At 34.9% G+C, this 16721-nt stretch overlaps 1 protein-coding gene across 3 annotated transcripts in view; it reads left to right on the top strand.

Moving 5' to 3' along the window:
* LOC145669037 (uncharacterized) overlaps positions 1-16721 on the top strand; it is a 265385-nt gene that overhangs the window by 163748 nt on the left and 84916 nt on the right. The window contains exon 1 of one of the 3 annotated variants that reach the window (XM_081737385.1): positions 1506-1928. The exons of the other annotated variants lie outside the window; for them this stretch is intronic. Coding sequence (XP_081593511.1) covers positions 1761-1928 — 168 coding nt within the window. The 5' untranslated portion in view covers positions 1506-1760. Of the gene's footprint in view, positions 1-1505; positions 1929-16721 lie in introns of those variants that run through there. 3 annotated transcript variants of the gene reach the window in all.

Below are 16721 nucleotides of genomic sequence, written 5' to 3'. Positions count from 1 at the left end.
TCATATCACGACATCCTCTTGCCAACGACCTCCATAAGTAATTTCCTGTTCGTAATAAGCTTTGCGATTATTGCTGTCTTTTTTAAACATAGTTCTATATGCCTTCTATAGGAATATAAATAGCAGTTTCAATAAATATGAAAATAAATGTGTATCTATCAAATTAAGAAGTTCAGAATGATCTTTAAAAATATATTAATTATTCCTCTCGTGAGCTTCAAGTTCAGAAACCCCGCTTTAGATTGAACATTAGAAAAAAAGATTTGCGTATTACACGATATAGTTACAGATTTAAAATAAAATAAATACCATTCCAGGTGACTTTTTAAAATTGGTTGTCAAACAGGTCGATCCATTAATCAATATTGCCTTTGGTGTGCAGTTCATTAGTAATAATAATAATAAAAAAAAACTACACAATTTTACGTTATTTAGATCCCAAATGTGAGTAATAATGAATCCCTACGAAGTTCTTAAATACAGACAGAAATACTAGGATACTGTAGTGGCTTAAGGGTTAATGTTCCTCCTTTGTTATGGGTGACCCAGGTTCGATTTCAGATAGTAATCCTTAATGTGGATTCCTCGTCATCTTCGTAGGTCTGTTTCGAATACACTGTGCGTAAAAAAAATACACTAAATTTAATAATAATAATCCAAGAAACATCGGGAATCTGTATTTTTTAAGAAAGAAAAAAACGTGAAATTGGTACGTCAGCAAGTGAAAGGTCATGTAATATTGTCTATTTTCGTCCAATAACTATACTCACGGCATATTAGTAATATAATGTGTTTTTTTTAATCGAAAATATAAACTTCAAAAATTGGAATCAGAATAACCATGATCTTAAAAGTATACTATTTTAGAAACTTACAGAAGTCATGAAGATGAATTCTTATATTCATTTGCATTTCCTTTTCAGAACAATAAATACATAAATAAAAACAAAATGCAGCCTCTATTTTGATATGATGAATATTATTTGTGGAGGATTCAGGGTCGTGTCCGAAGTTTCATATCATGAAATAGTTTAAAATTTCCGCGTTAGATGACTGTCAAACACTTTGTGCAGTCGATGCTCTCTTGCTTGCTTTTGGAGGTTTTATGTACTGATAGCCCGATGTGTTTCAATGAAATGAAGTAAACGTTTGTAGCGAGTGAGACGAACATCTTATACAACAATTTATGGAGTATTTTTCTTAGATGTTACCTAAGGTAACTAATTAAAATGTAAGTAAGCCATACAATAAGAGGGGTGCAAACATGGGTGGATTGTGTCTTGTTATGAAATAATCTTTACGACAGGGTTGGGTGTAAGGGATGTTGCGATGGACAAGAGGGTGATCCTAAGCAGCTGTCGCTTCTCCCTTTGAAAACATAAGATGTTGGCTGTGATCCGTAACAAGGCAGGTGGCGTTGGGATCTCTTGTCACGTGAGTTTCTTGGGCAGGTGCTGAAAGAATCAGCAGACAAAGACGCACGTGGTGCTTTGAGCTTTGCTTTGCAGTTGTTGCTGTGTCCCGATGACGGTGTTTGTGCTAGTAGTTTGTGGTGTGGTGCAACCGCGAGTTCATTGCCGCTCTTTCAACTCCGTCCGTCTTCAAGTGGACTGTGGACCCAAGAGTAGTTGAACAGTGCCTGCCTTGTTCTCTTTTCAGCCGATGGGAAGACGTTGTTTCATGCATTTCCTGTGTGTCCGTGCAGTGAGTGAGATACAGTATTCGATGTTAGTGTGAATGAAGTGACAAACAAAATTGCAATGTTGTGTGGTACTTTGAGGAAATCCAAGGATTTCCCTTCGTCGCCGGTTCTTGGGCCGAGGGACTGGAGAAGATCCAGTGCCTATGTCAGCCGGAAATTCCGCCATGTTGGCTCTTTTCCAAGGAGAATTCCAGTCACACCTCTTCTGCTGGAAATTATAGAAGCGGTATGATCACATAATTTGGTTGTTTATTTATGTCGGTGTGTTGCGTGAGGCCATATCTCAATGTATGTATGTATGTATGTATGTATGTGTGCGTGTCATTTATTAATGTGATTTAGGTGTGGGATGTTCTATGTTATATAGAACCATTGCATAATGTACATTTTTGACAGACCGTCTTTAATACGAAATTATTGGCGGTATTTATATTTGACATACTCTGATATAGAAGCAACAAGCTTAAATATCGCTGAATAACTCCATGGGAGGAGGAGTATAATCAATTTAAACAGCTGTGTTCTTCAACTTCTTCTAATTTTGAATCTTCAAAATTTCGCGTTAATTTTGAGTACAGTTTTTTTTTATAACGTACAAAAACAATGTTTATAGAAAACTTTTATGAAGACACGGTGGCTCAATAGTAGAGCGTTTATTTTTGGTCCGAGGATCCGTGGTTCGATTCTACGCTAGCGTTACCATATGAAAATTGTTAAATATCGGACATTCTTTCAGAAAATTCACTTTTCATTTAATTTGAAAATATTTTCCCGTATAATTCCATTCTTGTACCTGTCCACCACATCGTGCACTTCTGACAATAAATGCATTATGCTTTTGCAACAAATATTTGTAAATTTTTTACAAGTCATATTAATGAAATTACATTTTAGTACAATGACTAATTGATTTCCTTAACTGGTCGTATTAATGAGCGATTTGTTTCTTTCGTCGAGTGTTAGAGAAAACGTTCTAACAATCGCTGCGTTACTGCTTGGAGTTGCAAAATAGGAATGATAAATTTTAAGAAGTCTCGTGAACTTCTCAATACTGTTGTTACTTGTGAGAAATTCACATCAGCGCACTTCCAGAGTTAAATTTTAGATTTATACTAGAAAATACATTACATCATAACTTAATAATATATTTCTATACTTAGCTACTCACAACACACACGGTTTGAAATTTCTATCATTTCTGGTTTCGTCGATTGTTTCTTGATCGTACGAATTCAGCGCAGTTCATCCAATCTGGATCAGACTTGGTATGGGGGTTGACCTTGGCATACATAGTATGCATATGAAATATGTTGTTTACTGTAGGCTTTTGGTTCCCTAGTTATGGCCCATCATATTTGGAGTTTGACTGAGAGAAGATTTACTTAAACATCAATGAAAGGTTACTTTTCTCCGCCGTTGGGAAATCCATACTAGCTTTTAAAGCCAAAATGCGAGGCGGAACATTATAGAAAGCCCGGCTATATGAGGTGGTGGTGGACAGCATTGTGTCCGTGGGTTTTTTCGGGATTCTTCCGTTTCCTCGAATATCCTCATTGCATGAATTATTTCATAATATTTCCCTTCCGTTAATAGTTCAACCTCTTTAGCCTACAGGTAATAATAACGGGGCGTAAAAGCAGGGGCGAACTGCGATGAAAATTTCACTGCCGAACAATTCCATCAACCGGCCCCTTTTAAAAAAAATAGCCTCTATTTTTTTGGTTATCCAATAATAATGTTTATAATTTTATATTTTTAAATTGGTCCTTTATAAATTACGGAATATACCGGTACGCTCTTGTAAATAAAAGTATATTCAATTCGAGATAGGTCTACTTTTTTGCTTAGTATTCTCAGTGTTCCTTTAGGACAATCGTCACAATAGTATAGGTATTCTACTGTTTTAAAAGAAGTTTTTTTGTGTATTTGGCTTTTTATTTTCAACTTCATACAAAACACAATTTTGGGAGTTGTCTGGGTGTAATATATTAACAAGTTTTATGAAGTTGTGAAGTGAATTAGAAATATGAGCACATAGCTACAGCCAGACATTGATACATACGTACATATCTTTCAGATTAGATTTTCAAGTTATGAGTAATTTTGTATTTCGAAAGTGGAGGCCTAGTACCTCAGGAAAGGAATCAATTTTTGAATTGGAAATTAAGAAATTAATTATTTTGACTGTTCAATAGGCCTACATTTTAAAAATATTTTACAGATACAGCCTACATCTTTTGATTTAGTCATACTGTACTGTCTGAAAGTCTTTTAGATCTACCGGCCCCTTGAAATTGTAATGGACCGGCTCCTGTGGAAAGCTCCACAACTCCACTATGGTCAGTCCGCCCCTGCGTAAAAGTAAAGATTTCTTTACAAGAGAGCATTGCAAAGAGGAGTTTCATAAAAAAAGACATTGCCAGTGTCATAATCAGAGGGGTACCGTTCACAAATTCGCAATCTATTTTCAGCTTTATTGTTAATTTGTTTACTCTTCAATGTCACTTCTTAGTAACGAAACCACATGACAGAAACAGCTACAGCTCAACGTAAGAGAGTTCTGAAGCACATGAGAAAGGCATCATGGCTCAGTGGTAAGAGTGCTCCTCTCTTATTGCTCTGGTTCGATCCTAAATCACGTGGGCTTGTGGTAGATAGCATCCAACATCGTTTTGTAGATTTTGTCGGAGTTGCCCCGTTTTGCTGTACGCTCTTAAATTCTGCAATTATTTTCATTAATCATTCATTTAAATTAATTTTCCCGTTTCCTGTAGCCTGCTAGAAATAACACTGGGACGTTAAGCGAATGATTTCGTTTTATTGTTTTCCCGAAACATGGCATCATGATAAAATCTGGAATCAGTGGTATAACAAAAAATAAATTATGGCTAAATAACTGAAGAATAAATCTATAATAACGTGTGAAAATGTGGTAAAACGAGTTTTAAATGTGAAGTATTCATACAAGTGGTTCGAAGTTCAGTAAATGTTAAAAACGTCTTCTTGTACTTAATGTTAGATACATACGTAGAAACTGCCATGCACATGTTTAGTTTTTCAGTTCTGCAGGATGAGAAACAATTTGAAGAATATAAATCTGTATGAGATTAGTATATTAAACTTCTTTTCTTTTTCATGTTCTGGTCTCGGGTTCGAATTTCATTAGCAACACAGATTTTTTTTTTATATATACGGCCTAACATTGTAAATGAAACGAGAATCTGTTTGTATAAAGCTCCGGTCTCAAAAGCCACGAACAGTTCCAATCAAAAGCAATGCGTTGATCGCAGATAAAACGACCAAAACGCCTTCGCACTGATCATAGTATGTCGTGGGCTGTAGTATTACTAATTTTTAGAGAAACAAAGGAGTTGGCGACTTCGTAGTAGCGCGTTCATATCGGATTTAAAGGGTCTCAGGCCATGTTAGTTTGTGAGGGATAGCATTATGTCCGTACATTTTTTTTCAAGGTTTACCATTTGCTCCCACATTCCTATTCCACCAATCCTTTAACGATTATTAGTTTTCATTAATCATCCAGTATTTTAGCCTAAAGAGTATGAACGTGGAACATAAAACTTGGAATTTAATTTCATTTTAGTGAAATGAGGCATCACGAAAGGGCATGTTTTTAGTTAATAGTTTTTGGAAGTTTATTGAGCAAGAGGTTTTCAATCAACGTTTCTGCATATAAACTTCGCGTTGTTATTCAGTGAGTTTTTTTTAGTGATTTCAGTTAAAATTAATCCTATTCGTGGTGTATTTATGGATAACAACATATTTTGTGATATGGAAATTTGAGGAGGAAATTGTTTCTTGAACCCCATTAAACTCGTTTGACTCCTTTCAATACACCTGCAGCTCTGTATCCTTTTGCAGGAAAGTCACCTCAAGGTCACCTGACAATCATTTCATAGAATGTTATTGGATTTACGAACATTTGGTTCACAATGTTATTTTCATATTGTGTTCCGCTGATAACAAATCATTTCAGTTTTATTAATACCATAAAGATATAGCATAGTATGAGAACGTGAAAAAGTTATAAAAGTATAAGGTGTAGGAAACTGGTAAGTGGTCTAGGGATATTATTATTATTATTATTATTTTAACTTAGAAGTACAGACTTTTTTAACTGTGCCTAGAAATGCAAAAGATCAGAATAAAAACTGACTTTAAAAGAAGACCCTCGAGTTTTTTCCTAGACCTCTTTATTATTATTATTATTATTATTATTATTATTATTATTATTATTATTATTATTATTATTATTATTATTATTATTATTATTAAGATTTCAATTTTAAGGGACAGAGAACTGTTGTTATATTTTTGCATTATAACATGAAAATACATTAAATTCCTGCTTTCTGAAGAGAAAATTCAAGAATCGAAGAAAATTAGTCAGTGATAGGAAAGACGAAGTGCAAATTGGTGGACGCAGTGGATGTCTAGTGTGAAAGAATTATTTATGAAGCTATAGATAAGTAAAAAGTTCAAGAGGCCTAATCACCAAAATTAAAGTACTGCTAATTTTACAGTAATTAAGTGCTATCTTCAAATAGATAAAAGATAATCAAAATATGGAACAAGTGCGCGATAGACAATATTTTGCATGAGATGCCGTAATTACGAGTCACTAGTAGCTTGCGGTTTGCAGCCATTTATAAACGCGACTGGAAATCGAAAGCAAATAAGTGAGTCGTAATAATGGTATCTCATGTAAAATAATATTGTCTAGCTAGCTCTTGTTCCACGTTTCGATTATCTTTTATCTATTTGAAGATAGCACTTAATTACTGTAAAATTAGCAATGTTTTAATTTCGCAGGGATGGGACCCCTTAAAAGTGTTACCTTTAACTGTTCGAAAATGAAATTTCGTTGGGAAAAATATCATCTAAAATTTATTAATAAAATAAAATTTAATTTTAAGTACATGTGTATAACATTTTATGTGGTCGCAAAAATGCGAGGAGAACCTTTTAAATGCTATCTACAAGCTTCTTATTTCAAATATTTGGCGCGATATAATGGTAAAAAAAAGAATTATTTTGTGGATAACAATGTTAAACTAATATCATACTTAAAAAATGTTTCCCGAATATCAGGATAAAATGTTTTCCTAAGGGAGAACGAGATCCAAACAAGGTTTATAACAAAACAAGAATGTTTTTGTTTCTGTTTCTTGGTTTACAGTACTTTTTTTTATTACCTGGCCAATTAAGGCAACCAGTAAAACATGTAACTTCCAGGTACTTGGTGATAAGATGGTTAGGCAACCAAAACAGCACTTGAGATGTGGTGGTTACATAACTTACGCTTGCTGTTAAGAACTGCAATGCCAATGTGAAAACCAATCAATGTAGGCAGCTTCGGGGTGAATATAGGACATACAAATAGCTACTGAATGTTGTAAACGCACTTTCTTAATGATAGAATCCACTACAGGGAAATAAAAGTGGTATTTGAAGAAGAAAATCATAAAATTAAGAAAAAACGAAAATTTTCGGATTTTTTTTCTTCAGAATTTCCTTTTAACGAAAACACTTCCATTCCACAAAAAAAAAAAAAAAAAAAAGACAGCTTTTTCATCTCTAGCTATGTCGTCAGATAATATATAAAGTAATTTCGGAAGTAGGATAAAGTACATGTACCAGTTATTGTAAACTTAATGCCAGAAGCATGTTTGAGACCGCCAATTAATAATGCGTCTTTGCTCAAACTTCATCAGCAACTCTACATGGCATGATGTACCGTAGTATGTTTCAGTTGATGTAGACTTTGTATAGATATATGCATTTAGAAATAGTTGATGCCTGTATTTCTGCGGCCACAAGCAATTCTGCAACTCGTCATAATTTCTAGTATGTGCTCAGTGAGATTAAAATCCAAAGAAAAGAAAGACCACCCAGTAGTTACACGGAACTTGTTTTGTGCCACGCTTAATCGCAGTCGTAGATGACATGCCTTATATACACATTGTAGATATAGTGTAATGTATTTTGTCTCAAACTTCATATATCGTTTTCATCCATGGATATGAACTTTCGCAAATTGAAAACAGGAAACTGGAATACAGTAGTTTTCCATTCTGTGCTGATAACTGCTTCACTCGCGGAAGTTCTTACTCCATTTCAGTGAATACTCCTTGAAGTTACAGAGTCGTAATTGGAAAGGATAATAGGAAATCATGTAACAGTTGCTTTTCGCTTGTAGAGGATCGTCGAAATTAAAATTGTATTGAGCAAGATAAGGAAAAACATTTATAAAATTCAAGATCTATTTTTGACCTTTTCCGTTCGTGAGTTCCGAACGTTTACTTAGAACGAGTAGACTCGTAAGCGCTGGCGTACGTGAAACAGAGTACATGCAGTCTGGAACACCTGGTGACGCTCAGAATTTTCAGTGACGTTCAGAATTATCATAAGGCAATTAATTACGAGATAGCAAATTCCGATCTAGAAAGCCATAATTAATATGCTGACCACATATAATCAAACCAAAAGTTGTTTGACCAATCATAACTGTTTCAGGGATAAAGAATTTATTTATTTAAGTTATTTTTACAAATTTTATTCCTGTGTGTTGTTTCTTGGTTTTTATTTAGATCAGCTATGCTAATGAAGTCACAAGTGAGCTTTGATCGAGTTTTCCCAGCTAAGTATCATTTGTGATACATTGGCATCAGATGTATGTTTTATACATTTTGTATATTGTTGTTCGACAGGTATTTCAAAATTTATTTTATTTTATGTATAACTAACAAACTGCTATATACTTCTCTTAAATGTTAGAATTTTATTTAGTTTCGTATCACATAGCGATGTCGTTGTTGGAGCCTGTGTTGATAAGTATGGTCGATTAGTGGAAGTGAAGAACAGAGAAAGGTTAAAGGTTAAGGGGAAGTGGAACATATGTGGAATCAACGAACACAAGGTTATCGTGTCTCGCGGTGTTCTTGATAAGTCCAGACTTCATTTGGATGTTTATGTTCTGGTACTTTCACTATTTGGGATTACTATATATACATTTTGTGTTATCGTCTTCAACGGCATTGCCAAGACAAATGTGCAGCCGTTTGAGAATAACCTCAATTCAAATATTTCAAATATCTCCTCATCCAGAATGTCAGAATGCTTTTCATGACATCTGATTCCCAACAACAAATATTAAGGAATAGTTCATTCGCAAATCTACTTTCGATTTCTCATCATTTTCTATTATTCACTATCTCGGAATAAAATAAAGTACATTCAATTTAGATGTTTTGAAGAGCTGTACTCCGCTACATATAATTTATAAAATTAATAACATAGAGAGAAAGTGCCTTAGCCAGTGAAAATATAGCCACTGAGGAAGACTAAATAGTGTTGGTCTAGCGTCGTGAAGATGGTTGGGAAAGCTGCTTTAAAGAAAGAGGCAGCAGCATTGGAGACCATCAAGGAGACTATCAGCAATGGTGATGAGAGTAACGATATACTAACCACATTTCTCTCGATTCGGCTGCTGGTCGAGTTTAAGGGAGTTTACAGAAATGAAGATTTATAGGAGTACATACCTAGAATGCAGATAAGATAGATATTGATAGCATTTGGAGGCATTCACATCCGCACTGACATTATTATCACTAAATGCAATATCAGGTCCTTCATTCATGCAAGAACTTATTTTTACTGAATATTTCTTAAATTAGATCTAGGTAATAATATCAAAAAGAAAGTTTTCTTTCATCTCTTTCTCTCTTTTCTTTCTTTCGTTATTTAAGTGAAATAAAATGCATCAGTTTAACGTCCCATGATTAAGGGAGACGAATAATTAAGGGAAGTGAATGATGAAATACCTCCTGAAAATCCAAGAACTCTGTTGTCCACCATAAACTTACTTGGGTAGGGATCGAACCAGGGACCCCACACACCAGGCGTAAGCGCTTCCACTGAGCCACCATTTTTCTGCTTTTCTTTCTGAGTAATCGTTAAGTTTAAGAGTTATACTTTAGGAATCAAGTATCCAGTCGAAGATTTTGATTCATTAGATATTCTAAAATATCTCCATCCCTATATGGAAATTTCAGCGTCCATCCATCTGTATTCAGACGCATGGCTATGATATGCCTGTTTAATAAATCAGAAAGAAGTCATGAACTTAGATTTTTTTGACGTTTTAAAAACTAATGCGTAATTCATTTACTCCTTCAGGTAGTTATTATTTAATGTTGAATAAATAACAATTTCTTTTAATATTCCATATATCAATTTTTCGTTGTTATTCATTTGCAAGAACGGCATTCAGACTGAATACCGAAAGTAAAAAGGAGTTAAATGTCAGAGATAGTGGAGTGGAACAATATCCTTTGATTCTTTTGTTTCTTTCCCTTTTGGACGAATATTCGAATGGCATATTTGAGTAAAACAGGAGTTGTATGCTCCCTAGCAGCCTACGATTTTATGTTTGGAAATGTGTATGGTCGGCACATCGCAATTGTCACCACCATTGTAGCTAATTTTCTTGTCGGCAGAGCGCTAAGTTTTTCCTGTTTTTCAGGTAGCTCTCAGTTTTCACTCACAGATAAACACAACTGCTAAACCATCTGGTTTTCCTCAATGGTCATCTACCCATTCGAAATCTTTGCTATTTGACTTCGTTGTTCCAGCACGGTTTAGGTTTTGGCCACGAGTAGTCATACAAACATAATTTACCCGTCAAACTGAAGAAGGCCGCTATACATCAAGAAACTGCATTGGATACTTGAGGAACGGGAATAGAGAAATACATTTGTTGTAAGCTATTATGATGAAAGTCGTTTTACAAGTTCTCTGTTTATTCCGTGTCGTTCAGTGAATTACATCTATCCATTGCTTTGCATAATAAATTGCATTCTTGCAGTTCAATAAATTTCGGTCTTAAGTGAAAGTAGTCGATTCATTATAGTAGTTGTGAGCACATGTACACTGTAGTGAATATTTCTTGCTGATTTAGAGATTTAAGGTTTAGAAGTGGTTTGTTTTATCAGTAAATTGTATTGTGCAGAATGATTCCTAAGAATCCGAAAACACCACGTAAATTGGCTTGATTTGAAGGTAGGAAAGAAAGTATTCTTAGCAGATATATGTAAAGACATGTAGTCATAGCAATATGGAGTTCAATCTCAGGTCGTTCTACTTGATCTTAATTTATTAGCGCTCTTCGGATAGGATTTTTGTTTCTTATTTTGTTTTCTATATCACATTTTCTATTTTGTATTTCATGCTTGAGCTTAAAGGGCATAACCTGGAGAGGAACTCTCTTCAAGATTCACTCTATAAATATTCATTAATACAGTTACGTCAGACAACTTTTGACATCGTATGATTTAATGTCTTTCAGCTGCAACTGACACTGGAATAAGAACGATCATTGTAGACAAAGTGATTTGCACATGTTCTGTAGCAAGGTTATGTACTTTTTGTCAACATTCTTTCCTGCATTGTGAGGTTGATGCATGGCCTTGAATCTCTTGGGAGATGCATAATCTTGTTCAAATTCTGACCACCGACATCTCTTTCAAGAGCACAGTACTCATTTATATATGAGTAGACGTAATTAGGACAAACATTTTCGTCTTATAGCTTTTAACTAACGTCTTTATTTCAAGCCAAAATCCTATCGATGCGTGGGGCCCTGGCTCGATCCCAGCTTGCACCAAGTGAGAGACAAACAAACATCGTGTGCGTAGCTTTTATCGTTGTTCTCCCGTTTCCTCCCACTTTCTTGATTCCATTTCATTCATTCTTGTTATTACCACCTCCTTTAGCCTGTCCCATAAAACTCAAAGATTTAAATTTCATTTCGATTAAAGTATGTACGGTTGTGATAGTACAGTAAAACTTGTTAACTTGGTCTCCTATCTATGCGCCCTCTTTCCTGTAAAACGTGCATTTTCGCACAAGATATACATTCCTTATTACTTTGGAACTTGGCCGCATTGAGGCAACTTTGTTCCTGTATTTTTAATGTTAAATTCACGTCTGTATGTTGGACAAGTACGTAATATAATTTCTTAGGTACCCTTTCAGACCATATTTTATTATTGTGTTCCAAAAGATCAGCAAACGAAAGGAGGGGGGAGGCCAGTTGAAAATATAACTTCTAAAATAGAGCAAACTGTGGTATTCTCTATTGCTTTTATGACTTTTGTGGGCAAGCGTTACAATACATTAGAGCTGCCAACTCTTCCCAGAAAGATACATAAGATAATAGAACAAGTCTTTTTCCTTTGTTGCTTGCTGGTTTGAGAGCCATGTTTTAGTCGCTAAATCGGCCGCTTTTGGTGTTTCACTGCAAGAGAGTGTGAATGTTTAGACTATTTCCTGGAGTTGACGTTTTACGTTTTTTCATCAATTGTCATAGGTGAATGAGAGAAAGCAGAAAACAGTGTGGCGTAGCGTTTTGAAGCTTATTAGCATGTTGAAGGTACAGATAAAGCATAGTGTGCAGAATAGCAAACTAAGGTAGATACTTATTTCATAGGATATTTTTATATTGTAGAAATATATTTTACCCACCGTATATTACTCATAAAACACAAACTAATACACAGATCTTAATAGTAGCTGCACTAGAAGTACTTATTAGAGTCTATAATAAGTTTATTTAAAGAATCATTTATTTTTTTGTAAATTGTCACTTTGCAGTGGAACCGATGGCAGCAAACACAAGCAGGTCTCATTGTATTGTTTTTTTAAAGAGAGATAAGTTGTCTGGACTTTTGGAACAACCATAGGCGCAGACTTTGAGGGAGGGGGGAACAGAACACTTCCCTTAATATTTACAGGGGGCGCGGTGGCTCAGTGGTAGAGCGTTCACCTCCGGTGCTTGGGGTCCCTGGTTCGATCCCAGCTCGCGCCGTGTGGACTGTGGTGGACAAACACCGTGCTCGTGGGTTTTCTCAGGGTTCTCTCGTTTCCTCCCACTTTCTTCATTCCACCATTTCATTCATTTCTCATAATCACCTTCTCCTTTAGCCTAACCGGCATAACCATGGGACGTAAAACTCAGAAATTTCATTTTTTCCCAATATTTAAAAGTGGGTTCCTCGCCCCTCCAATATAGTCCAGTTGAGGAAGAATTAACAAAGAGGAGCAATAATTTTTGTGGTAAGCTTCGTCGTGCCTTTAATTAAATATTAGGAACAGCCTCCTTATTTAATAGGAAACGCCCTTTTCAAAACTGTGTTTAATAGAGCACTGAAGCTTCAACCAACACTCCGGTAGCACTGATATAACAAGTGAAGATCAATGTGGTGCGTAAAGTTGCAGTGAAGTTCCCAAATTTTTAACTTGAATTTGTTTTATTGGGTTTAGGCAAATTTGACTTAGGTCGTGAATTTCGCAACGGAGTAGCGAACCGAGATTTGGGGGGGGAGAAAGGGGGCTTAATCAAAGAATTGATAGAAAACGGCTGAAAATGATAATGTTCATTGTTTGGCCCCCGAATATTTTCGTCAAGTTGCCGCCTATGGAAACAACAATGTGCATGTATAAAATCCTGTGTTCAGTGGGCTCTTCAAGTGGTCGTCCGAAATAGAATCATTCTGTATAATCTCAAAAAGAAAGAATCCATGCAGTTTTAAGCGCATATTTTGTGTATTTCGAATCGATCGCGTCACTGTCCAGACCAAACCGCTTGCTGATGGTGCTACTTAAATAATGTTTAGTGTTTCTCATGATAGTCTTTCAAGAATTAGCTGGAGATTGTAAATGCTGAAACCCTGTACGTTCTTCCATTAAGATGTTTCCAACACCTTTAATATAATAAACGGTGCTGCAAAATTTAAAATGTAATGGTGCTTAGTTTACATCTTCTTGAACTGTATATGTGGCAAGGTAGAAATTATACTATTTTCCAAGACTTAATAATTTCCTTCCGTGGTTGTATATGGCTTTCGATTGCTGTTAAACATTGACTTTGTGGAGCTGTGGGAAAGACATTGGTCTCAGTTCTAAAGGAAAAAGTGAAGCAATGAATGACATTGAATACATACATGCTGCGGTGGCGGAAGATAAAAGAATAATTTCTCAAGCCCTTGTGTTCGTGTGTGGAAATTGGATCAACGGAAGCGATGGATTTTTCTGATAAATTTTACCGGTCTTGTGATGATGTTGAACTTATTATTTTTTTGTTCTGTGCTTTATTCTTGTATTACTTGCTTTCTCTGATGGAACGACAGGTGAGCTTTGGAAGCACAGCCACATAATGAGAAATAACAGAATTGATTATTTTATTCTGCGAAACTTCCTTTCTTAATGTATAAGCTGAGTAACAATTCCGGCCGTAGGATGTAGTTTGTTAAAATGAACGAGAAAAACAGCAACAGGATATTTATATAGGATAAAATGATGGCAAATTTAAGTCAAGAACACCTTGTAGAAAATTGTAGCAGAAAGCGAGTGTTTAATGTAGGGCTAAAGTATTTTTTATTAATCATAATTATAAAAGTGAAGTAAGTGTCTTAGTCTATGACGCCGTAATATACCTAATGATAAATTCTCACGCTAATGGATGTCTCTGCCTAACGCCAATAGAGGCCGCTAGCGTGCAGGCCATTTGCCGATTTAAAACTATTGTGACGATTTAGTTGCAAGTTAGAAAGTGTATTAACGAGGGCTCTAACCATAGCCGCGTGAAATGTAAACAATTAACATTAATTTAATGAGGCACGATGTTAACCAACAGTTGAACAGCAGGCTTAAGACTTGGGCGCAATAGCTAGTAACAAGCATTTTGTACAAATGATACAATCGAGACATAGGCCTATTTGTCTATCAGATGATCGCAGTTCAAATTTCAGAAATAATTTCAGTGAATTCATTTGGGCTTTTAATATTCGATTCCAGAACTTGAGAAAAAAACGCCATCTGATAGACACGTACACTTATGTCCAAAATGATTGTCGCATATCTATAACTCTCTTCTTGTAAGAATATAATTTGATAATAATTCTGCAGGCTACTTTTAATACTGTTACTATGTGTATATTCGGGAAATATATATTTGTGGTAAATTTCATAGGAAAAGAACTATAAATACGAAAATTAGAATGAGTAAAACAAAATGTTGCTAAATGGACAAGAAAGTTTTATTTTCGTTTTATTGTTCTTATTAACTGCTCTTTTAACATGAAATTTGCCACGTACATGTCTGCCGATTATACACATACTGACATTCTAAGAAATACCGGGAGAATTCGTTATCAAATATTTCTACAATAACATATTTATAGACATGAGACAATAATTTTGGACATGAGTGTACAATACTTCGTTGTTTGTATTTTAGTTTACGCCTTACGATTATACCGTGTAGATTAATGGAGGCGGATGATTATGAACAATAAATGGTGGAATGATAATGTGAAAGGATACAGCAGAACAGAGGGACATGTTTTCTAGCATAAACTCACATTGCCGGGAATCGAACCAAGTATATGTCTATCAGTAACATTTTGTACAAAATTTGATTGATTTCTTGTGAACAAATGCTAGATCAGCTCTGTTAAAAAAATATTGAATTCTAATTATTCTACTTCTAAGATGTCAAAGTAAATAACAAATTATTTTTAAATTAAATTCTTTGCTTATGTGCCTTGGAGGGTAACCTTCATTATGTCTCCTTAAATGTTCAGTGTGCGGCGAACACTACATAACATTTCTGCGTAATTTTTCGAATTTTTAAACTTCTGAGATAAGGAAAATAGAGGGGATTCGTTTGGTCTTTCACCTTGTTTTGTGCCCCATCATAATTCTTTAGATGCAGAATTCGGTAAATAAGCTGAATTTTCGAGGTGTTTTAGTATTCAGTAAATAGAGTGTGGTAAGTTGCATGGCGTTTTTGTTGTTGGCTAATAACAACTAAAATAATCTCTTTTATATCTGTCATATTTAAAAGTAGCAGTGCTTGGAATGAAGCTTTTCTCCCAAGTCTTCGTACGTATTTATCAGTTGGTTAATACGTTGAATGCAGTCTGCACTATAAAATATATTGAACTATATTCAACATAATGTTTGAACATCATCATTTTATGAAATAACGTCTTCTGTGCCCAGTCCCGGAAGAATGGAATTGCAGGAAGACAGTGTGTGAAGTAAAAAATTCATGTATCATTGTTCATCAGATGATTCACTGTGCAGTAGAGTACTCCCTTTAGCTGTTACCCTAGTAACATGGTTGCTTGAAAATATATGTGAAATGAAATTTCTGAATATTTCCTTTAGACCAAAGGAGACGAACGATTGGTGAAATGAAAATATAGAAGGAAACGGGAGGTCCCGTCAAAACCCCTGGACACAATGTTGTTCACGAACTTACATGGTATTGTATCGAAGCAGGAACCCCACGCACTGGAGATGAGGTTCTACCAACGATACCCTCTACGGTTATTCTCCTTCAAACAACAGATAACAACTTGAAATATGTTTAATTGACTTAGGTAACTTGTTAAAATGAGGAAAATGCAACAAAAATATTCATTTGACATTTTTCTGGTGTCAAATATATTGGAATACACCATGTGATGTATTCTAAACTGTTTAACCCATTGTTCCATGATTTTACAATGATTATTAATACAGTTATATTCAAATAATGGAAACTTCGAATTTTCAAATAAATTTAATTTTCGAATAATTATTCGAGTATTCCAATAATAGTACAAAAAATTCAAAGACTTATCTGAAGAAAGAATAATTATTGAGTATGTAACATGTACTCAAAGTTACTTTCTATCACAATTTAGATAAATAAATGATCTCCCATGTTCTTATATATATATGTAAGATAACATACCATGAATTGAAAGAGAAAGATAGCACTTTTAGTCTTTTGTTTAAAAATGTGATGATGTGTGATTGTTTAGTACGATTATTATCACGTTTTCGCTCTGGGTACAAAAATTCAAATGAGAGATTTCAGTGTATAAAGCAGTAAATGGCTATTTGCATGAACCTGCTTCTCTAAATAAGTGAAGGAAAACAGTTGGGACCA

Source organism: Thermobia domestica, chromosome 13 (assembly GCF_964235325.1).
Source record: "Thermobia domestica chromosome 13, izTheDome1.hap1.1, whole genome shotgun sequence".
Classification (NCBI taxonomy): Eukaryota; Metazoa; Arthropoda; class Insecta; order Zygentoma; family Lepismatidae; genus Thermobia; species Thermobia domestica.
This window is presented reverse-complemented; position numbering and strand designations above follow the sequence as displayed.